Source organism: Coregonus clupeaformis, unplaced genomic scaffold, assembly GCF_020615455.1.
Source record: "Coregonus clupeaformis isolate EN_2021a unplaced genomic scaffold, ASM2061545v1 scaf1481, whole genome shotgun sequence".
Lineage (NCBI taxonomy): Eukaryota > Metazoa > Chordata > Actinopteri > Salmoniformes > Salmonidae > Coregonus > Coregonus clupeaformis.
In genome coordinates, this window is record NW_025534935.1 from 77,942 (window position 1) to 102,080 (window position 24,139).

The 24,139-nt window shown below is 44.5% G+C and overlaps 3 protein-coding genes across 3 annotated transcripts in view; 1 reads left to right on the top strand and 2 right to left on the bottom strand.

The window, feature by feature from the left end:
* Positions 1 to 15,165, bottom strand: part of LOC121535803 (Wilms tumor protein 1-interacting protein homolog) — a 36,980-nt gene extending 21,815 nt beyond the window's left edge. The window contains 4 exon segments of the mRNA XM_041843095.2: positions 13,329 to 14,427; positions 14,429 to 14,494; positions 14,496 to 14,608; positions 14,611 to 15,165. Of these exon segments, the coding sequence (XP_041699029.2) occupies positions 13,329 to 14,427; positions 14,429 to 14,494; positions 14,496 to 14,608; positions 14,611 to 14,845 (1,513 nt within the window). The 5' untranslated portion in view covers positions 14,846 to 15,165.
* A 1,583-nt stretch (positions 15,166 to 16,748) lies between these two features.
* On the bottom strand, positions 16,749 to 19,577 carry LOC121534754 (short-chain dehydrogenase/reductase family 42E member 1). Its single transcript, XM_041841336.2, is given in 5 exon segments — positions 16,749 to 17,463; positions 17,466 to 17,585; positions 17,588 to 18,345; positions 18,990 to 19,055; positions 19,460 to 19,577. Coding segments are annotated over 4 exon segments (1,155 nt in total). The 5' UTR covers positions 19,052 to 19,055; positions 19,460 to 19,577; the 3' UTR covers positions 16,749 to 17,248.
* A 3,043-nt stretch (positions 19,578 to 22,620) lies between these two features.
* LOC121534753 (arylamine N-acetyltransferase, pineal gland isozyme NAT-10) lies at positions 22,621 to 24,109 on the top strand. The gene is made up of 2 exons (XM_041841335.2): positions 22,621 to 22,739; positions 23,009 to 24,109. The coding sequence occupies exon 2, from the start codon at positions 23,015 to 23,017 to the stop codon at positions 23,885 to 23,887; it is 873 nt and encodes a 290-aa protein (XP_041697269.2). The 5' UTR covers positions 22,621 to 22,739; positions 23,009 to 23,014; the 3' UTR covers positions 23,888 to 24,109.
* The last annotated feature ends 30 nt before the right edge of the window (positions 24,110 to 24,139 follow it).

Here is a 24,139-nt window from a genome sequence, read left to right on the forward strand (position 1 = left end):
GTATTGGGTATATGTTGTGAAATTGTTAGATATTACTTGTAAATATTACTGCACTGTCGGAGCTAGAAGCACAAGAATTTCACTACCCCTGCAATAACATCTGCTAAACACGTGTATGTGTCAAATAAAATTTCATTTCATTTCATTTGACAATGTTTACATGCGTACAGTATTCAGGATAATAGCTCATATCCCGGTTAAGGTCTTATTTTTCTTATATTAATCTCTTGTTTCTTCTTCTTTTGTTCATTTCTTTTTTTCTTAGGATTATTGTGTATTAGTATTATACTGTTAGACATTTACTGCACTGCTGGAGCTAGGAACAAAAGCATTTCGCTGCACCTGCATTACCATCTGCTAATCTGTGTACGCGACAAATAAACTTTGATTTGACTTATTCAGGATAAACTGTTTACATGCACCTTTGATTTCCCACCCACGAGTATCCCTGTATCCATAAATAAACAGAATATTCCTAATTTACCCAAGAACGGGGAAACATTTTTTTGAAATGGGGTGCGAAAAAAAAGTTGGTTCGCCTCATTTAGATACTTTTCTGCTTATAATTTCCTACATTAGGAAGGCTATTTTTTTTTTTTTAGGGGGTAGATCAGCTTAATATTGCAGATAGATTGTAACTTCCATCAATGTAATTGTCTGCATCACTTCCAATCCCCCATGTTTTTTTTTATATATATATTGTGACGTCACGAGAGGCTACACAGCTTTCAGCGGGATTGCTCAAGTAGTGCAAGGAGACAAGGTTCAAACAACACAAGGATTTTATTATAGGTCTTGGGAAGTTAACGAAAATATAACAAAATTCTGTTCTCTTGTGGCTTTTTAAGGGTTAACAGTTCAGGGATGTCTCTTCCACATCCAAAATCATAATTCTCACTCACTCAGATAACTTTTCCACAGCCTTACTGTAGTCCACGTTGCAGCTAGTGGCCAACCCAGCAAAAAGTCCTTCCAAATGTCTCTCCCGTATTTCCACAGGTGCATATATCCAAAGGTGAGCATTTCCAAAAGGTAAGTATCTCCAAATCCTTATATTCCTCATGGAAGTGGACGTGCAGCACTCTTGTCCTCCAGAGAGCCCCGGTTGGAGACTGTGTCTCTTCCCTTCCCAAACCTTCAGCTCATCAGCTCCTCATTTGTTTCAGCTGCGTGGGAAGATTGGCCATAGAGGGGTGGAGTTCCCGACCATACCAGCAGATGGAGCCATAGCTGTCTGGGTTTGCAGCCACCTCAGGGGATGTAACGTCCCTCCAGGACACAGCCTCTCGTGACATCACACATCCCCCTCCTCGGGACCGACGTCCTCGTCGGGTAAAGGCAGCGAAGAAGGCATCACGCCGGGAGAGGGCGTCCACATTGCCGTGGTGCTTGCCAGCCTGCTCTCTCTTCAACTCCTCCACCTCTAGGACCAGGGACTCAGCCTCCTGTTGTCTCTCCTTGAGTTTCTTACTGAACGCATCAGCCTTGGTTTTAGCAGAGTTTAGCTTCTGTTGAGCAGCTTTCAGTTCCTTCTCTCTCTCTGCCTCCGCATTCTTCATCTTGTTCTCCAACACCTTGTACTTCTCCTCTGCCTTCTTCTGGACCTCCTTACTACTGCGCAGGGTCTCCTCACACTCCTCGATGGTCCTGCGCAGCCTCTCCAGCTCCTCCTGTTGCTTATGGAAGGAGCTCTGTTGGGAGTTTAGCCTGGAGGATATCTAACTCTTCTGTCTTCATGTCTAACTGTTGCTTTAACAAACGATACCTCTCAGCGGTCCCCTTCAGACCAGACAGTTCTTTGTCCAGATTCTGTAGCTCCGTCTCTGTGTCGGTCTGGGCACCTGCCATCCCTATCAGAGCCCGGGGCGGGAGTGAGTAACTCGGAGGATTGCACCGGAGCCTTCCCAGGATGAGTCTTGCCTCTCCGGTTCCGAGGTACTCGGGTTATCCTCTCCTGAGACTCTCTCCAGAGTGGGTAAAAGGCTGGGCAGTCTCGTCCAATTAGGACAGGGACGGGGAGGGAATCAACCACCCCCGCCGTCGTGTGTATGGTTCCCCGTGTGCTGGTCATTGTAAGTTCAGTAATGGGGTATTCTCTGGTGTCCCCATGGACACAGGAAACTGGGAGGACTTTCCCGGGGTCAGACACGTTGGGCCCACCAAATCCTTACGCACCAGGGTGGCCCGGCTACCAGAATCCAGTAAGGCCTCCACATCATGGTGATTCACAGTTACCGGGCAGGTGGGGGGGTCGATCTGGGCCGCCATCTACGACTCCCAAGAGCGAGGCAACACGGTGTGTGGGTGCTGAGCTGGAGGACTCCGCAGTGGGCATAGGTTCATCGGCTGGTTTCCCACACTGCCAGGAGATATGTCCCATCTCCCCACACCGGTAACACTGTCGAGTTTCCCCCTCCTGGTGTACTCTTCTTGGACCCGCCTGGTTTCTGGCTCCCCCTGGAGCCGGGATAAGTCCTGGCGTGGCTGGGTTCGAGACCTTGGGGTCCTTTGGACGGGTTCTTCCCATTTGTGGTGGGGCCGCACTCCTGGGGTCTTTTCGGGAAGCATTCAGCATCTCCGCTGTGGCCTGGTACTTTTCCACAGCTTCCACGGTCAGATCAGCCGTGGTCAAGGCCTGTTGACTGATGAACCGTTTTGCCTCATAAGGCAGGGCGCGTGAGGTAACGATCCACCACAACGGCCTCCACCACCGCCGCTGCTGTATTCCTCTGCGGATCCAGCCATTTCCTTGCGATTCGGACAAGTTCATGCATCTGCGCCCGAGGAGGTTGGTCTGGTTGGAAGGTCCAGCTGTGAAAGCGCTGGGCCATACCAAACTTTGTGAGTCCATATCTGCTGAGGATCTCAGACTTCAGGGCATCATAGTCAGTAACCTGGTCAGGGCCCAGGTCCCGGACAGCATTCAGCGATTCCCCGGTTAGAAAGGGGGGCTAACAGACCAACCCACTGTTGCTTGGGCCAGGCTTCCCTAGTGGCCGTGGCCTCAAATGCATGCAGGTATGCCTCAATGTCATCGGTAGCTCCCATCTTAGATATAAAGTCACTTGCCTTTATTGGGCGGGTATTTTGGACAACCCTCTGTCTCTGCAACTGCAATTCCTCTGCCTTCAGAAGGTTGGCTTTCTTTTGCTCCTCCAAGAGAGCCACGTTTGCTTGCATCTGGGCGTGCTGGCCAGCAACAAGGGCTTTCAATATGTCCTCCATTTCAGTCGGCGGGGAGCCTACGGCCAACTTGGAAAACTGGGTGATCAAACCTTCGGTATCCTCCTCTGACATGCACTATTAACGCTTGAGCGTGCCCGTATTCTCCCCCATCTGTGACGTCACGAGAGGCTACACAGCTTTCAGCGGGATTGCTCAAGTAGTGCAAGGAGACAAGGTTCAAACAACACAAGGATTTTATTATAGGTCTTGGGAAGTTAACGAAAATATAACAAAATTCTGTTCTCTTGTGGCTTTTTTAAGGGTTAACAGTTCAGGGATGTCTCTTCCACATCCAAAATCATAATTCTCACTCGCTCAGATAACTTTTCCACAGCCTTACTGTAGTCCACGTTGCAGCTAGTGGCCAACCCAGCAAAAAGTCCTTCCAAATGTCTCTCCCGTATTTCCACAGGTGCATATATCCAAAGGTGAGCATTTCCAAAAGGTAAGTATCTCCAAATCCTTATATTCCTCATGGAAGTGGACGTGCAGCACTCTTGTCCTCCAGAGAGCCCCGGTTGGAGACTGTGTCTCTTCCCTTCCCAAACCTTCAGCTCATCAGCTCCTCATTTGTTTCAGCTGCGTGGGAAGATTGGCCATAGAGGGGTGGAGTTCCCGACCATACCAGCAGATGGAGCCATAGCTGTCTGGGTTTGCAGCCACCTCAGGGGGATGTAACGTCCCTCCAGGACACAGCCTCTCGTGACATCACAATATATACACACTTACATACATACATACATACACACACATACATTTTACATTTACATTTTAGTCATTTAGCAGACGCTCTTATCCAGAGCGACTTACAGTTAGTGAGTGCATACATTTTTCATACTGGCCCCCCGTGGGAAACGAACCCACAACCCTGGCGTTGCAAGCGCCATGCTCTACCAACTGAGCTACAGGAGGGCCTATACATACATACACATACATATCCTTTTTTTATTTTATATATTCCCCTTTATTACTTTCCAACCCCACCACCCTTTCCCTAATTGGAGTAAACTAGTGAACAACAATGGTTAGGCCTCTACTTCCAGCTTATACTTACTATATACATTTTATGGACACTTTACATACATAAATACATACATAAATACATAAATACAGATTGCAAAATAGTTTGGAAGAGATTTTTGACGTACCGATTCCATGGCATAATGTTTATGAACTGATACGCAAAACGACGCCGGATTCAAAACTTAGAATTTTTCAATTTAAATTATTATACAAACATTTTGCTACCAATATAATGTTATTTATATGGGGGATACAATCTTCCCAGCTCTGCAGATTTTGCTGCTAAGAGACAGAATCATTAGATCATTTGTTTTGGTACTGTCCATTTGTAGCTTGTTTTTGGTCACAGGTCCAGGAATGGCTGAAGGATTGCAATATTTACCTGGAGCTAACCCTGCAGATAGCACTACTGGGTGATCTGAAAAATCATAGTCAATCGATCAATAATATAATAATACTTTTAGCAAAAATGTTTCTTTTCAATTTACAATCGGTAGAAACAATGAGAATAGAAGGGTTCAGAACTTTTGTGAAACATCACAGTACAGTTGAAAAATATATGTCAAATAGATATCCAATATGGATGGTGTTAAGCGATAGATGGGAGGTGTTGAATGGAGCTGAAGGATGGGACTAATAACAACTAACAACAAATAATAACAACAAGATAACTAATGTAAAGGATACTGTGTCCATAATAAGTATATAGGTTATAGGTTGAGAGCTTTTGTGAAAGAGCACAGTTAGAAAGATCATGAAAATGATCGGAGAGGTTGAGGGTAGAGGATGTTCAGGCGTAAAAACAAACAAAATAGAATTATTGTAAAATTGACTGTGTCCATAAAATGTATATAGTATGTACAGTGGGGAGAACAAGTATTTGATACACTGCCGATTTTGCAGGTTTTCCTACTTAAAAAGAATGTAGAGGTCTGTAATTTTTATCATAGGTACACTTCAACTGTGAGAAACTGAATCTAAAACAAAAATCCAGAAAATCACATTGTATGATTTTTAAGTGTCACAGTTCCCTCAGCCAGAACCCAGAAGCAGACCAGGACAAGGAGAGTTGAACGAAAGTGAGGGTTTATTCGGATAACAACAAAAGGTGCAGAGTAATCCAGGGACAGAGCGGGCGGCGTCGATGAGTAGTTGGGGGTGCAGCACTAGGTCCAGTGATGGCTCGGCAGCCGCCGACCATCAGGCAGAGGTGGGGTGAAGGTTCCGGACGTGTGACTGCAGGTGGAACAAAAACGGAGGTAAGGACACAAAAACTCAACAAAGTACAAAACAACAAACTCACGCAAGATACTCTGAACTGATACACAGTACACCTACTGTTCATGGCTAACGATCCGGCAGGAACTGGATGTTTGGCCAGAGCCTAAAAAGGGTGATGATGAGGGCCAGGTGTGCAGATTGCTGACGGGATGCAGGTGCGGAAAACAAGAGAGCTCCCCGGAGCGTTCCCGAACCCTCGGGAAACTGGAGACTACGAAACACAAAAACTAGTCACCAGACAGGACCCGACTCAGACTGCCGGGATCGTTACATTAAGTAATTAATTTGCATTTTATTGCAACAAAAAAACGTATGCTCCAGGGGCGCCGTACTACTATGGCTGACCCTGTAAAACAACACATTTCACTACACCTATCTGGTGTATGTGACAATAAAACATATATAGCCTATATATACATAAACGTGGTCATTGATTATAATCTGCCTTGCCTCAGCTGACAGCAGTTAGACTCTCTTGATTAGGCCAGGGCTGCTGGCCGATCTGTACTACCTCCAAACTCCAAGCCCAGCATACTACTCTAGTCTGGGGTGGTCTGCCAATGTTCCTGTATCTCACTGCTAATGTTCTTTTAATGCTCTCCCACTGTTCCAGAACTTCCAGGAATATTTCTGAACATGTTTTGTTTTTTTCATAATTGGGGCATTGGCATCGAACAATTCCATGAACAGTGTGGACAAACTGTTGGCTGCCATACAATTGAAACGCATGGATCTACACTGATAATGGCAGGTCCTGAAAATGTAATGGCACCTCTATTATACCATCTGTACCACATATGCACCTCTTCTGCTCTGCTTTGAAAAGATGGCTGTTCCTAGGAGGTACAGGCTGGAGAAATGTGAAGCTAGCAGTGACAAGTCTTCACAGGGTTGGCAAGGCAAAGGCTATAATAATAATAATAATAATAATAATATCTGTGGTCTCTGATCTCGGAGTGTCTGAACTTTGAGTGCAAGGACCAAGTGCTACCGGGGAGTAGAGCCGAAGTGTGTTATAGCGAGGTGGGGAAGTTAGGGGGGAGTCTGCACTCCAGGGTGGTTGATTTTTGGAGGGAGTGTAGACTCCCACCACTTGATGATATCTCTGCTCAGCAGGTCATTATCACAACCCCCACCTCCTCACACACACAGTTTATTGTGCATTCTTCAGACCAAGGTCTCCTCCAGCTATCTCAGTCCCATTCTGCTGCATTCCAGACGCATACACTTGCCTGAAGCCTCCTCTGTCTACTACGGTATCTGACTACGAGACAGATAGCGGTGCTGAGATGTTTGCAGGGGAATATGCTGACAATGAGGTGGGGTAGAGCAACATTCTTAGAGGCTTTGTTGAACTGATATCTTCTGAATACTCATAGGAGCTACTGCCCCCAATACTGTCCTCTCTCTCTGCCTTGGTTTATTTTCCACTATACTTCATTTCCACTGTAGTTTAAGGCTTTGCTTATTTCCACTGTACTTCTATAGTACAGTCCTGCTGGAGCTTCAGTCAGAATTGTAAATAAAACAACGGACCATGTCCATGTGCACACCGCCAGGTACATGTCCATTTCATCTCCCAAGGTGGCAGCCTTGCCCTGAGGAAGGAAAGCTTGACAGGAAAAACCGAACGGAATATGGAAATTGCTACAAGCTAAGGAAAAGTTCATGGCATTTTGAGCCAAGTTGACTTGAGATGATTTCCCATAAATGTTGCTGTAAAGCCTAAAAGGCCCTCTCAAACGGATGTGGACAGTGTTTTACATGACTGAAGGGACTAGGGAGAGGGTTAGGGAGGGAGAGGGACTGAGCAGGAAAAGTCTCATTTGTTCTTAATTTAAACCAGATCCCTAAGTCCCTGGTGCCTCCATCGTCAGTACATCATGTCCAGTGTGATCAGGACAGGACAACACCACCGGACACATGTGGAGAAGAAAAAACATTGCCCTTCTTTGTCAGTAGCACACTCAGTGATGCTGCCCATAACTCAGTGAGTTCCATACCTTTGGGGACCAGGGGTGTAGTGCTGCCAGAGTGTGAAGGAGTGGCGCTCCCTCACTTTTTTCAATTTGAGAATACACGCAGCTGGTAAAACTATTTCTGGTAAATTAATTCTGATAAATTCAAAATAATGTATATTTAATTAACACTAAAATCCATGAAAAACGATAGAATGACAAACCAAATAAATATGTATAGCAGCCTAGAGGCAGGTAAATGGTGGTTTCTTCCCTGTCTTCTCTCTGGCGGTGGCGAGAATGATGAAGAACTGTAGGCTATGTGTGTGCACTGTGGAGGCCCGTCGGAGGCGTGACCACTTTGGCCAGTGAGAACGTTGAAAAACAAAATGTCACTGTGTGTCTGCCTTGATGTTCATGAAACTCCACAGACCCCTCTTGCGCAGTAGAACCCAGAACGATATGTGACCACTTGGTTACAGCAACATAGTTCTGCCGAGGACACCCAGACCAGAGTGGCCACCGTAAAGCCTGAGAGCCCAAGCTCTGCTTGGGATATTTAGCCTATATTGGCTATTGGTTGAGCTGCAGGGCCCGTTCTAGCTTGGCATGTCAGGTTGGGCAATTGGAACTGTGAATTGGGCCAAGTTTGAGGTAATAATGTATTTACGCTATAGTTTATTGTGATGCATGAATACACCACACTAAAAGCTTGATTTTATGACTGTTTAAAAAAAAAAATCCTGCAATTCTACGTAGTAATGATTTATGTTCACTACTTAGTCAATTGATTTGATAATATGTTCAATCTATGCAAATAAATTATATGAATTGATAGTTCTCCTCTCTGTTTTCTTTTATTCTGAAATAGGGTATATTGTAACCATGTGTTCAAGCTAATCAAATCAATGTTTATTTATGACACAGCATGTAAGCGACACAATTCAATGAAATGCCTACTCGCAATAAAGCTCTCCTCGCAAACAGTGCAATGATATTAAGCTAAGTATTTGTTTTTACATTAGGCTATAGCCTACAAGTAGCTATACCACGTAGTCGAAGGCCTAGTAGGCTAAAGGCCTACTGCTAATTATTGTTGTTTGTTCCTGAACTGGCCAAATGGCAGAGCTATCCTTCAGCACCACAAGTTGGTCCAACTTCTTTAAGATCATTGTGCGATCCTGGCTCTGTCCTTTCAACACCACAAACGGCGCTCCAATCGCTTAAAATGAAATCTCATCAAGATCTGTTGCCTAAGCCGAATAGTCATACTCATCACTTATTACTATTATTACAAATAGAAGACTATCACTTCTCACAATGGTACTTGTTTAGTAAAGTTAGATCAAAGCTGAATCAATGTCTTGCAAGATCACATAATGATTAATTTGCATTTTACATAACAAAAGCAAATATAATAGCATATAATAGCATCACGTTGTTGCCAGAAATATGGAACTCATGGACAACCATCAGAGACTATTCTTTCTACCATGGAGCTGCATCAAATTGTGTAATTTCTACTTATTTATTTTTTAAGTTATTTTCAAATTGGACATTATAACGATACTGTTACACCAAAACACCAAAAACACCTCCTCATTTCTAATGAGATTTTAGGATGGTTAGCTGAAGCTGAATAGTAAAAAGAAAATCCACATGCGCCAACTCAACAGCGCACGCCACAAGGCAGGATATATGCTTTGATTGAAACAAAATACAAGGCTAATAGTTTGTTAACACAATCTGCTCTAATTCGCTCGCAAAACAGTAGGCTAATTCAAGAAGATCTAATATCATATTCCCATGAAACTGATTGAGATCAATCAAATGACTGGCATGGAGATGCAGTTTGGACATTTCAGTGGTAAAATGCGAAGAATAATCATTCACGATGGACAGTGATGATGGCCTATTTTGAAATGAGGTAGCCTATGCCTAGCTTTGTGTTTGAGGGTATTAGAAATATAACATTTACTTTAGACAATATGTGTGGGCATAAGCAGATGTTGCAATTGGAGAACGCATTTTATGCATATTCTATAATGATAGGCTATTCAATTGGCTACATCTGGGCGGCAGGTAGCTTAGTGGTTAAGAGTGTTGTGCCAGTAACCAAAAGGTCGCTGGTTCTAATCCCTGAGCTGACTAGGTGAAAAATCTGTTGATGTGCCCTTGAGCAAGGTACTTAACCCTAATTGCTCCTGTAAGTCACTCTGGATAAGAGCGTCTGCTAAATGACTAAAAAAAAATAAAAAATCTGTTGGTACAAACTTTGATTGAGGAAATGATGATGTCATTTTGTTGTGCTCCCTCACCTAAAAAACAGCACTACACCACTGTTGGGAACATATGAAATACAGTGTAATAAACTATTAGGCTACATAAACAAGAATGGAACTAATAAGAAATAGTGACATTCAATTTCTTTGTGTACTTGAAATCATTATGTTGATGTATAGCTGCCTGCAATGTTTGAGAAATGGCATGAAACTGGAAATGAGGCAGAAAATCAGTCTGAAAATCTCTCACAATATTTAAGAGATGATGCTATGTTCTGTTCTTTTTCAGGCAGGCCAGAGACAGTGTGTTCTCTCTACTCATGGTCTATTGTTGGAAGGGTAATGGCAGCACTCTAAACACTTCCCATATTTGTGATAGGGAGCTACAAAAATACTCAAACTTCACTAATGACAGTGAATTTGTGATTAAGCTAATGCATCATGAACTTGTATCAATAATGTGAGCTATATTCGCGTATCAACTGACACAAGAGTTTCCCATGGCCCTACAACATTTGGCTGCCTATGTGTTTTGTGTATTTATAAGTGTATTTGTCAAAATATCAATTTTATCTGCTCCATTTAGCTCCAAGCCATACATGCTATCTTAGACTGCACTCCAGAGCGGCTGCAGTGAGAGTTGAGAGTTGGGGTGACTGACAGTAAAAGTTGACCAAACCCTTTCTGAGTCAACCATGTAGCATTACTATCCCGTCATTATTATTCTGAGCAGGTGATCAGACTTGACCCCCGACAGCCATGTCTGGCCCGCGAGCCAAGATCGTGTGCCAAGTGTCTGGTGCTGCCCGACTCCCCACTGGCTGGTTAATGAAGGGCTTCGCGGGGGGGTCTGGGCGGGGCGGGCGGCTCTGCTCTGAGGCCTCAATGCTGGTCTGTCCCGGGCCAGCTGTTGATTCACAGCTCCTTCGCCACCACAACAAACAGAGGCCACACAGGGGCCTGCAGCGAGGCAGAGCACAGAGCAGAGCAACGCAGTGTGACAGCACAGACCTCAAAGCCCGGGCGATCAATTTCTCCACTGTCGCCACGGAAACAGAGCCGGCTCTCTCGCTCTCTCTTGGCCCAGCCTAGTGTGAGGGGCTTCTGTCTGCTGCATTCTACAGCTCTCACCTGCTCCTCTGTGACAAATGAACAGCCGTCTCAGCGTCACTCTGAGCCAGCCAGCGCACTGGAGGAAAACAAAATCAAACCACTGTTCTGTTCTCAGACCGCAGCCATTTGTCCATCAGCAAAAGGTGGATAGATTCTCCTTTCTTTTCCTGTGGGAGGGGAGAGTTCACCCCTTCAAAAACAATGACTTCAAGTCTCAGGGAGGGAATATGTTGCAAAAAAGTTACAACTCACAGCACACATTGAGAAAAAAGGCCCAAAGAAATCTAACTTGAGGAAAGCACAGAGAGAAACGGCAGAGAGAAGTCTTCCAGAGAATGCCAACTGCAGTGGCCGACTGGCCGGGCTTTTTCACCAAGCAGCAAGACCACTGAATCACTGAAGGGTATCTACTCTGCTCCCTGGGACAGAACAGAAGGTTCCATTCAGCGCTGTGTAAACGTTAGCTCTGCCAAAACAGAAATGTGTATTTCTCTGTAAAAGCCACTCTTATCTGCCACAGAGGGAGTCGTTGTTGGCATTATAGAATACACATGTTAGTTGTTAAGGTTGCAACCAGCCACTAGATGAGATGACAACAAAGCTCAGTGAAGCTAAGCTGAAGTTGTGTTCAACAAAGCTCAGTGAAGCTAAGCTGAAGTCGTGTTCAACAAAGCTCAGTGAAGCTAGGCTGAAGTCGTGTTCAACAAAGCTCAGTGAAGCTAGGCTGAAGTCGTGTTCAACAAAGCTCAGTGAAGCTAGGCTGAAGTCGTGTTCAACAAAGCTCAGTGAAGCTAGGCTGAAGTCGTGTTCAACAAAGCTCAGTGAAGCTAAGCTGAAGTCGTGTTCAACAAAGCTCAGTGAAGCTAGGCTGAAGTCGTTTAACAGAATGCCGATTAATAGACAAACTTTACAAGCTCCACAACTACACTGGAATAGTAAACAATGGAATTACTTAGCACTACAAAATAGCTGCTTTGTAGTAACATGAGTAACAACAACGAATAGCACCTGACTTGTTACACATAAGGAAATGTTTCTGTTATGTCAATATGCTCAGTTGGTAGAGCATGGCGCTTGCAACGCCAGGGTTGTGGGTTCTTTCCCACGGGGGGCCAGTATGAAAATGTATGCACTCACTAACTGTAAGTCGCTCTGGATAAGAGCGTCTGCTAAATGACTAATGTGTCAAATCTAAAATCTAAAATGTATTACTATGTCTTACACTATAGTTATTACACTTGCTGTGCAAGATGGAGATCAGGACTGTGATTTTATAATGAAAAGGATCCCCAGTAGCTCTTGGGACAAAATCCCCCACCTCACCTCACAAAACAACCAAGGACTTGAGGCAAAGGGCTACCTCAGGCGTCACCAGCCACTTCTGATTGATCAGTGGCAGGGCTGCTGTGGCCAGGCCACAACACTGTTTGACCAATCAGTGGTCAGCTGGCTACATGGACAAAATGGGCCTAATCACTCAGTTAATGCTCCAGTTAGCCTAACTCTGTCTCAGCCTCCCACAATATCAAACACACTAAATATTATGACAACACAATATGTAATGTGGAGATAATATTCTTAAACTTGAAAAATGTATGTTTTGTTTTTGCACTGCTCTCATTAAAGCTCATGCTTCAAATAAACTCAAATGATCCTCAGTGTAAACACAACTTGTAAGTCGCTCTGGATAAGAGTGTCTGCTAAATGACTTAAATGTAAATTACCACAGGGAAAATATGTATTAGTAAATCAACTAGAACAGGTGATGAGACGTTTGTGTCTAGCAATAGAATTAGAGGTGTTATGATTGGAAATGTTTCCAAATATCGATGGCCTGACCTGTGTTGTGCTGCCAATGAACATGTGCTCAGCTATAATAATAACATGCCATTTAGCAGACACTTTTATCCAAAGCGACTTACAGTCATGTGTGCATACATTTTTACGTATACGTATGGGTGGTCCCGGGGATCGAACCCACTACCCTGGCATTACAAGCGCCATGCTCTACCAATTGAGCTACAGAGGACTAATGAGGTTAGTGACCCAGCTGAAGATGAAGTAACCCAGTGATGCCCATCAATTGACTTCTCTTCCACCCATGTATGGACCATAGGGCACCAGAGTTCAAGTTCATAACCATGAGGGTTATTATCAGACCACCAAACACATGGAACATGGAGGATGTAGTCTGGCCCTTTTACATTTTTACATGACTAATTCATTTGACTTTGTGTAAGAATAGCCTAATTCTGACCTCTTATTGAGACATGTTTTGGGAGCTTTCATAAATGTAATCTAAAAAAAGATATGCAAATATAAAGAAAAGTCAATACAATTATTGTTTCATTTCATGTTTTGCTATTTTAAAGCTTTATTCTCACTTTTTTGCACACTCATAGTGTTCCTTATAATCAATAGTGTTCATAGGAGGAGTTACACTTACCAAAGTATTCTTTTTTCATGTGCATTTCTAACTCCTTCTCCAGCTCCAAGGTGAGTGCTTCCAGACTCCTTTCTGCTTGGCTTGGGCCACTTTCCCGGCATGGGGTCACCTGGTAAGGTAGTTTAAACCTCTGCCCTGAGGCTGGAGTTTTCGTATGGAGCCCATAAGAAGATGATGGTGATCCAGCGGTCACCTCTGTATTCATCCCTGCCTGGGTTGACTGTTGTGGTGCATGCTGTGGCTGGGCTTCTGGCATCCCCGAGAGCGCTTGGAGATGGATACGATTATGGACACCGTTGGTATCTCCACAATCGTGAGTTAGTATGTCCTCCTGCAAACCAGTCCCCAGCATTGAGGACCTGGGTGAAGGCAGTTGGAGATCCGGGTAGGTGCTCATAGATCCCCTGGAGCTCCGGGAACTTCTGGAACTGTGACTGGAGATACTGGACCGGGGACTAACGACGCAGTTAGCTATTGTCCCGGGTCTTGCGCACCCGTCCTGGCTGCAGATGCTTGACCGAGGACTAGCCACCGGCATGCCATGCAAAACCGCACCCTCCAGATCATGGTTCCCCACAGGCATGTAACGCGAATCAGAATAGCTAGAGCGTGGACTGGTGGTACAAGAATACTGGCTCGCTGTGCTGGACCTGGGGCTGATGTGCCTTTGGTCGTAGCCCATACTGATGCCGCTGGTGCGGTTACTGCTGGGCTTACTGCAGCAGTCATAGCTGTTCAGACTGGCCCTTGGGCTGGAATGTTTACTTGTGTCGCTGGCTGTACTTGCATAGCTAGACCGGGGGCTGAGGACACTGCTCCCTTCACAGTGTACCAGACTGGACCTGGGACTCGTGTACTTGTCTTGCCCGGGTACCACCAGACTCGTGCGCGGGCTACTGATGCTCGACCTCGGGCTTGCATGTTTGCTTTGCTCCTGGGAGGAGAGGGAGGATGCGAAACTGGACCGCGGGCTGGTTGCATTGTATCTGCCGTCGTGGTTGGTGGTAACACAGATACTGTTGCATCTGTTGCCAGGTGGCGGTACTGGCTTGTTCAAAACCACTCCATCGTACGCGCTACCAGTGCTGTACCTATGCCCCCTGCACCTCCAAGGAGTACCTCCTGTGCCGCTCGGACGCGCCGCTATAACACGGCAAAGCAATTTCCGGATTTGGTGCAATAGCTATCTTCATTAGGATAAACTATGTCTCTTTGAGGGGTGCAATAATCCACAGGAACGGCTCTGTTGCCATTCACGGGGCGCACGGGAGCCGCAGTGTCACTTTATTCCCAGACATGTAATTCTCAACGGTGTGTATCTGTTGGTGAGGCGCAGAGTTGCCATTCATTGTCTTACTTTTCTGCTCGTGTATCGTTGGAGACGAAAAATCCAAATCGGGGTTGATAACCATGTCCCTCCTTGAACTGTACATCCCATCCTTGTATGCTTCATATAAGGAAAGGTCCTCCATTAATTTACTCGCCCGGAGTCCCAAATCTTCCTCATAGTGATCCATGGTTTGCTCCAGAGGCGAGGAACAAATTCAGAGAAAGAGCGCACTAGTCCACAAGCCGACTACCGAGTGAGAGATAGCAGTAATTGCATTTCACTTGGAAATCATAACAAAACGCAGGCTCAATCCAGGAATCGTCGCCTGTTTGCTGAACCGCCAGTGTGCTTGGAAATCTCGGAGCAGTGCATGATCTTCATCTTCGAAAACATAAACCCTTATCACAAAGTTTCAACGTGAGGATACGTTTGTCAACTTCAGTTTTTGTTAAGTTGAAAGGTCTTTACAGTCAATGGCGCGCTGCGCGGAGGAATTTTCCCTTGTCAGTTTCTCTCCAGTTTTCCAAAATAGTCTCAAATGTAAATGTTAAATAGAGAAAATATTGCAATGCACCACTAACAGCCACATCTTACGTATTAAAAGACACAGAGTGCGTCAAAACAAGTTTTAAACCCAATTTAGCACAAGGGACTCGTTTGCGGAGAAGGAATGCGAGGAAGTGGACGGGGTGCACTCCGCCTCTCTGGAATGTGGTTAATGCTGGAGCGAAACAATGATTGCGACTAACTCAGCAAGGGGGTGCCTGGGTTTGAAAAAGAATAGTCCCGAGAGAGTACGGCTGCATTCATCTCAGCCTTAAAAAACTGCACAAAGGACCAGTCTCACCTGGCCCAATTTCCTTTGCCCTTTTCGGTTTCGGGACAGAAACAGCTTCACTGAATTTAGAATGGATTGTTTCTAGAGCATGCTGGACACGTATCAAAGTTTTAATGCTGGACAGAATGTATCACAGTTTAGATGCCGAATGCAGGGAAGGCTTCTCTTCTGTCTATCAACAAAGGGCTTTTGCCACCAAGATTATGCATTTCTTATTTGTCGCATGACTCGCATCTATGATTTTATTCTTGACAGCAAAATATTGCATTGTCTCAAAAAGATTGATCTTTTATAATTTACAAAAAAAGTTTATATAATGTGTGATGATTAAGCTAAGACTTGGCCCCAATTTTTTATGAAGTTAGGCTATTACTTTGTGCAACTCATTACAAACACAAATCACAGGCTGTTCAGTCATGTCATTTTATTCAAGAACATTATGATAACATTATCCAACTAAAATAAAGAAAAATATCCCTTATTGACTAAAAATCTGTGTCGGTCCTCATGAAACATTTCAAAGTTATACAGTATAAAAAAACATAAAATCTTATCGTTAAACATTACAATACATTGTCCGTCATCTTTCTTATTACCATCTCCAATTGAGATGTAAAAACTAAATCAGGGAAAAGGGCCCAATGTAAATGTTGGGTCCCACTTTAAATGAAGTACAACTTATAAAGGGTTTTATATAGCATACATAAAGGCTTCATAAGCACTACATAAATGCGTCACAAATAATCTATAAGCATATGTCATACTCATTAAATGGTGTATAAACATACATAGTGTGCGGTTACATTTGGCAATTCACCCTACAGTGGGAATGGTTATGTCACCCATTATACACCATTTGACATATGCTTATAGATGATTTTTGAAGCATTTATGTAGTGCTTATGAAGTCTTTATGTATGCTTTATAAAGCCTTTATAAGTTGTACTTCATTTAAAGTGGGACCAAATGTTGTTTGTACCAATAGACATCTGCCGAGTGGCGCAGTGGTCTAAGGCACTGCATCGCAGTGCTAGCTGTGCCACTAGAGATCCTGGTTCGAATCCAGGCTCTGTCGTAGCCGGCCGCGACCGGGAGACCCATGGGGCGGCGCACAATTGGCCCAGCGTCGTCCAGGGTATGGGAGGGAATGGCCGGCAGGGATGTAGCTCAGTTGGTAGAGCATGGCGTTTGCAACGCCAGGGTTGTGGGTTCGATTCCCAAGGGGGGCCAGTATGAAAAAAAAAAATACAAAAATAATGTATGCACTCACTAACTGTAAGTCGCTCTGGATAAGAGCGTCTGCTAAATGACTAAAATGTAAAAAATGTCTCTTATGCATTATCAAGTTTAGAGAATCCTTATGTAAATACTGCATTTAACTAGTGGACTATGGTCAGGCACAAATTAAAACAAACATTCCATTCTGGCTTTAAACGCCTGCCAAAAACAAAATGCATTGTGTCCAACAATTGCCAATATTAAGACAAAAGTTAGCTATATTATATCTAACTAGGTATATCTATTGTTGGAATTTACACAAAACACAATCATGGTCGTTTATTAAGACAAGGTTATGTGGTCTTTAATTTGAACAGGTCTAATTCAGGTTAATAATATTATTTTGTTTTATTACAAACTGCCAAAAGTGTAATTAATAAAAGGAGAACCAAACAATCCATCACCACTAGTATAGCACAAGTTTCAACATTTAAATGTGCCATTGAGATTTATCACTTTATTACTGGCTGCTGATTAACTGCCAACCACTGGGAGGTATGCGAGGGCCAGAGCTACTAGAGCCACTAATAGAAGACCATCTAGTATCAGTCGCTGGAGACGTGAACCACTAGGTTTTCTTCCGTGACCTCTACTCTTGAACCACTGCACAACCTCCTCCAGGTTATACTCCTGGGGCTCATAACCCAGCTCGGCCTTGGCCTTGGTCATGCTGAAGTAATGTGTCACGCGGTCTTATACACCTCTGTGCGTGTGAGCAGAGGCTGGAAGTTATAGATTGGGCCGATGAGATGGTGAATCATTTCAGTGAGGAACGCAACAAAGTAAATGAGAGAGACGGGTAGACGTAGTTTGGGAAAGAGTAACCCAAACCCTCCACCAGAGGTCTGAAGAACTCAAAGTTGTTGACAGGTCTTCCGTCTGAGATGAAGTATGCCTGTCCAGCAGAGCGGTGCTGGTGCTCTGACGTCAGAGCCTCTGCAGCCAGTTCGTGTGCAGACACCAGGTTGTCTACATGGACAAACTCCACTAAACTTCTCGGATCTCCATACACAAACCTGAATATCCCCTTCTCTATGTACCCAACGATCCTGGGCAGGTGCCTCTGCTCGCCAGGCCCGTATATACCGGCTGGACGCAGAGCACAGGTCCTCAACACACCTGTCCCGTCCTTCAGCTCTGTACCACTGGCTTTCATCACGGCCATCTCAGCTACTGACTTGGTTCTGGAGTAGTGGTCAGGGTGGAGATGGAGAGGTAGGTAGGGGAGGCTTTCGTCACCACCCTCAATGACTTGGCCTCCGAACACTACGTTGAATGTGCTGGTGTAGACGAGCCTGGAGACTCCAGCCTCTACACAGGCCCTGAGGACATGCTCTGTGCCCTGGACATTCACTTCTTCAATCAGCTTCCTGTTCAGCTGCTCCCTGCCAGACATGCCGTAGGAGGCGATGTGGAAAACACAGTCCATGCCAGTGACCGCCTTCTCCACCTGAGCATACTCACAAATATCTCCCTTTAGGAACACAATGCCCTCTGGAACCTCTAGGCTGGGTGGCCTCAAATCAAACAGGATGACTTTAGCTCCCTTTTTATGTAGTGAGCAGGCAAGGCTGTAAGAAATGAAGAATACAGTCATCCTGTTAATCTGGAATATTGGGTATAGGGAAACCTTGCACATGTAGTAGTGAGGGATATTCAAGGAATGTTCAGTTCAACATTATCCCCATGATAAAAAAAAAAACGAAATAGGAAAGTCATTAGCCTACTTATGAACAGTGCTTGACTTGGACTGAAATAAGTGCAGGTACTCATTTTGAGTGCCAGTACTGTTTATATTTAGGTGCAGGAGCTTCACAATACTTTTGAGCTAATATTCTATAAGAGGAACAGGAGCTCAAGCAGAAGAACATTTGAGATGCTGGTACTCAACTCCGGTAAGCTCCTTTCCAAGTCAAGCACTGCGTATGAAGCTACCATTAGTAAGTCACAACAATTTGTTGTAAACAGGGATTAAATTGATGGAGTAATAAGGTTCTGCCACTTTAGTATGTAATACAGACTGAATAGGCTACAGTGAATAACATCATTAGAATAACTGGTATGATAACTCCCCCTACTGGGGTTTTAGAACTACTGTTAACGAATTATTTTGCACATTCACTTGGTAATGTACAAGTTCTATTGTGTATTGATGAGATTAACACTATGTACAGGCAACAAATAATGTAAAATATTTATATTTTGATGGGCTTACCGGAAACCAAAGTATCCACTGCCACCGGTAATCAAAAACGTGCATATTCGCGCCTTTTCCATTTCACTGAAAATAAAACTTGAAGGTCAATGTGCTTGAAATAACACCACACAATACCTTCAGAGAGAGCATGAATTAAAGTATGGAACTTGTAAAAGAGACACGTGCCGAAATGTATAACAACCAGTAGTGCTGTAAATGTAACAACCTGCAACCTCACCACGTCTACTGTAGCCATACTTCTAACATTGTGGCCTATTACTTGATGATGCTACGTTGACGTTTGGCTACATTAGCTTCATGAACGCAACATTTGATGCAAACTAGTTTAGCTACATAAGAGAACGACAATGACAGTTGTGTAAACCTGTACTGTATCAATCAGATCGCTGACATCTACTGGTCTACATGCTGTTATCTAGGCTATTGAACAGCAAACACTTTAATTTCAATTGAAAACGGGCTTTTACCTTGGCGTTATAACGTAGCAACCCTTTCATTTGTCCAGCATCAATGCTTAAATTAATTAATCGGTGTGACAGGCTGTTACTATTTTATAAACAATTTTCTTGGGCGGAGCTAGTGAAATTCTTGGAGGGAACTGCGAGCGATTTCATGACTTGTCAGTGCATGGGCTACGCAAACTTCCTACTTTACACTTTTGACGTAGTAGGTAACCCCTCCTCTTTATTGACAGGGTAGAGAAATATCAGGGATTTAATATGTTGTCCCAGCCAGGACCAAGGACCTCGTTCAAATCAAATCAAATCAAATGTTATTTGCCACATGCGCCGAATACAACAGATGTAGACCTTACAGTGAAATGCTTACTTACAAGCCCTTAACCAACAATGCAGTTTTAAGAAAATAAAAAAAGTATTAAGTAAAAAATAGAAATAGCTAATAATTAAAGAGCAGCAGTAAAATAAAATAACAGTAGGGAGGCTATATACAGGGGGTACCGGTACAGAGTCAATGTGCGGGGGCACCGGTTAGTCGAGGTAATTGAGGTAATATGTACATGTGGGTAGAGCTATAGTGACTATGCATAGATAATAAACAGAGTAGCAGCAGCGTAAAAGAGGGGGGGGGGGGGGGGGCAATGCAAATAGTCCAGGTAGCCATGATTAGCTGTTCAGGAGTCTTATGGCTTGGGGGTAGAAGCTGTTAAGAAGCCTTTTGGACCTAGACTTGGCGCTCCGGTACCGCTTGCTGTGCGGTAGCAGAGAGAACAGTCTATGACTAAGTTGGCTGGAGTCTTTGACACCGCCTGGTATAGAGGTCCTGGATGGCAGGAAGCTTGGCCCCAGTGATGTACTGGGCCGTACGCACTACCCTCTGTAGTGCCTTGCGGTCGGAGGCCCGAGCAGTTGCCATACCAGGCTGTGATGCAACCAGTCAGGATGCTCTCGATGGTGCAGCTGTAGAACTATTTGAGGATCTGAGGACCCATGCCAAATCTTTTCAGTCTCCTGAGGGGGAATAGGCTTTGTCGTGCCCTCTTCATGACTGTCTTGGTGTGTTTGGACCATGTTAGTTTGTTGGTGATGTGGACACCAAGGAACTTGAAGCTCTCAACCTGTTCCACTACAGCCCCGTCGATGAAAATGGGGGTGTGCTCAATCATCTTTTTCCCCCCTGTAGTCCACAATCATCTCCTTTGTCTTGATCACGTTGAGGGAGAGGTTGTTATCCTGGCACCACACGGCCAGGTCTCTAACCTCCTCCCTGTAGGCTGTCTCATCGTTGTCGGTGATCAGGCCTACCACTGCTGTGTCGTCTGCAAACTTAATGATGGTGTTGGAGTCGTGCCTGGCCATGCAGTCATGGGTGAACAGGGAGTACAGGAGGGGACTGAGCACGCACCCCCTGAGGCCCCTGTGTTGAGGATCAGCGTGGCAGATGTGTTGTTACCTACCCTTACCACCTGGGGGCGGCCCGTCAGGAAGTCCAGGATCCAGTTGCAGAGGGAGGTGTTCAGTCCCAGGGTCCTTAGCTTAGTGATGAGCTTTGAGGGCACTATGGTGTTGAATGCTGAGCTGTAGTCAATTAATAGCATTCTCACGTAGGTGTTCCTCTTGTCCAGGTGGGAAAGGGCAGTGTGGAGTGCAATAGAGATTGCATCATCTGTGGATCTGATGGGGCGGTATGCAAATTGGAGTGGGTCCTGGGTTTCTGGGATAATGGTGTTGATGTGAGCCATGACCAGCCTTTCAAAGCACTTCATGGCTACAGACGTGAGTGCTACGGGTCGGTAGTCATTTAGGCAGGTTATGTTAGTGTTCTTGGGCACAGGGACTATGTGGTCTGCTTGAAACATGATGGTATTACAGACTCAGTCAGGGACATGTTGAAAATGTCAGTGAAGATACTTGCCAGTTGGTCAGCACATGCTCGGAGTACACATCCTGGTAATCCGTCTGGCCCTGCGGCCTTGTGAATGTTGACCTGCTTAAAAGTCTTACTCACATCGGCTACGGAGAGCGTGATCACATAGTCATCCAGAACAGCTGATGTTCTCATGCATGCTTCAGTGTTGCTTGCCTCGAAGCGAGCATAGAACTGATTTAGCTCGTCTGGTAGGCTTGTGTCACTGGGCAGCTCGCGGCTGTGCTTCCCTTTGTAGTCTGTAATAGTTTTCAAGCCATGCCACATCCGACGAGCGCGGAGCGGTGTAGTACGATTCAATCTTAGTCCTGTATTGACTCTTTGCCTGTTTGATGGTTCGTTGTAGGGCATAGTGGGATTTCTTATAAGCATCCGGGTTAGAGTCCCGCTCCTTGAAAGCGGCAGCTCTACCCTTTAGCTCAGTGCGGATGTTGCCTGTAATCCATGGCTTCTGGATGGGGTATGTACGTACGGTCACTGTGGGGATGACTCATCGATGCACTTATGGATGAAGCCAGTGACTGATGTGGTGTACTCCTCAATGCTATCGGAAGAATCCCGGAACATATTCCAGTCTGTGCTAGCAAAACAGTCCTGTAGCTTAGCATCTGCGTCATCTGACCACTTCCTTATTAACCGAGTCACTGGTGCTTCCTGCTTTAGTTTTTTGCTTATAAGCAGGAATCAGGAGGATAGAGTTATGGTCAGATTTGCCAAATGGAGGGCGAGGGAGAGCTTTGTACGCGTCTCTGTGTGTGGAGTAAAGGTGGTCTAGAATTTTTTTTCTCTGGTTGCACATTTAACATGCTGGTAGAAATTAGGTATAACGGATTTAAGTTTCCCTGCATTAATGTCCCCGGCCACTAGGAGCGCTGCCTCTGGATGAGCGTTTTCCTGTTTACTTATGGCCTTATACAGCTCATTCAGTTCAATCTTAGTGCCAGCATCGGTTTGTGGTGGTAAATAGACAGCTACGAAAAATATAGATGAATGTTGTCACAGGAACATCCCAGGGAAATCAAACCTATAATCATACCTATAAATTGTCTCATTCTTGTGTGTGTCCCTGGAACATCCTACTACAGCAGTTGGCTATAATTCAAATCATAGTTGGGGGGGAGTGGTGTCAGTGTATCTGAAATGTGGAACAGTTCCCAGATACACCACAAGGCTGCAGTGTTTTACAAGTGAATTTTAGTTTTGCTTTACAGTACATGAGCAAAGTCCAGGGTGCTCTGTTTTTATGTCATGCAAGAGCCATTCTTATCTCTTTTAATGCACAACTGCTTTGCCCTTCTTGCCCCGAAGAACTCTGAACAGCAAGCAGTACTTTGAGAAGCTACTTTTTCACTGCCTTTGAAAGTAAGTAATCATCAAAAGGAAATTAAAAATAGCTGCCAGTGCCTCCATGTAGTATCCTTGTGTAGCGCAAGTTTTTGTCTATTCTTTAATATTTTATCCTTCAATTCAAGAATTGGGCCTACATGGTGGTGTTTCAATTGAAAAGAGGATCTTACTCTATGTGAAAAACACTTTGTGAATGAGATATTAGCGGATGTCAATTTCTGTATATGTAGTCGTAAATTCTGCAAAAGCAGAAACTCATGCAGTGTCTTTGTTTTAACTCTTAGGACAAAATGAATCTGGAAGAGTACTTCAAGAGGATCGGGTTCCACGGCCCATTTTCTAAACCAGACCTTGAAACACTGAACCAGGTCCACAAACACCATGTGATGTCAATCCCATTTGAAAACCTCAGCATTCACTGTGGTGAGAAGATGACTATGGACCGTGAGTTGATTTTCAATAAGATTGTGAGGAGCAACCGGGGGGGTTGGTGTTGTGAGAATAACCTCCTCTTTGCTTGGGTGTTAAAAGAGATGGGTTATAATCCAGTAACACTGGGTTCAAAAGTCTACAACAACACCACAAACCAGTTCGGCCCCATAGACTCTCACCTCATCAACAAGGTAGTCATTGATGGGACTGCTTACATTGCAGACGTGAGCTTTGGGGTATCCTCCCAAATATGGCACCCTCTTGAGCTCATCTCCGGGAAGGACCAGCCACAATCCCCTGGTGTCTTCCGTCTCATACAAGATGGAGACCTGTGGACCCTGGAGAAGACTGGTCGAAAGCCTCTAGTTCTCAATGATGCCTTTACCAACTCCCCTCTGGTAGACAAGAGCCCAACCAAGAAGATATATGGCTTCACCCTGGTTCCCCGTGGGGTTGATCATTTCCTAGAGACGTCCCACTGCCTTCAGACAGATCCAAAGTCTCTATTCACCAACAAGTCCATCTGCTCACTGCAGACGGCTACAGGATTCAGAGCCCTAATTGGCTGGACCTTCAGTGAGGTCACCTACAACAACCAGGATGGTGTTGATGTTTTGGATATGAAAGACATACCTGATGATGATGTGGATAAAGTGCTGAAGGAAATGTTTAATGTGTTGTTGGCAAACAAACTGGTACCCAAAAACAACAAAGCTGGCTACACTATTTAAGAACTTGATTGCCTGTAACATTTCATATTTAATGTGATGTAATTGTAATGTAGCCTAGGCAAATCTAGATTCTGCCATTGACCAAAGATTCCTCACAACGTTTTTAATGAGATCAGTGAGATTTATAAAACACATTCTGTATTCTGTAAATATAAAACATTCTTTCACCAGAGCTGCTTGTGTTGTCTTTGAACACTCAATAAACATGCTTTTAAACAAATACATATTCAATGCATGGCTATTTAGTCTCTG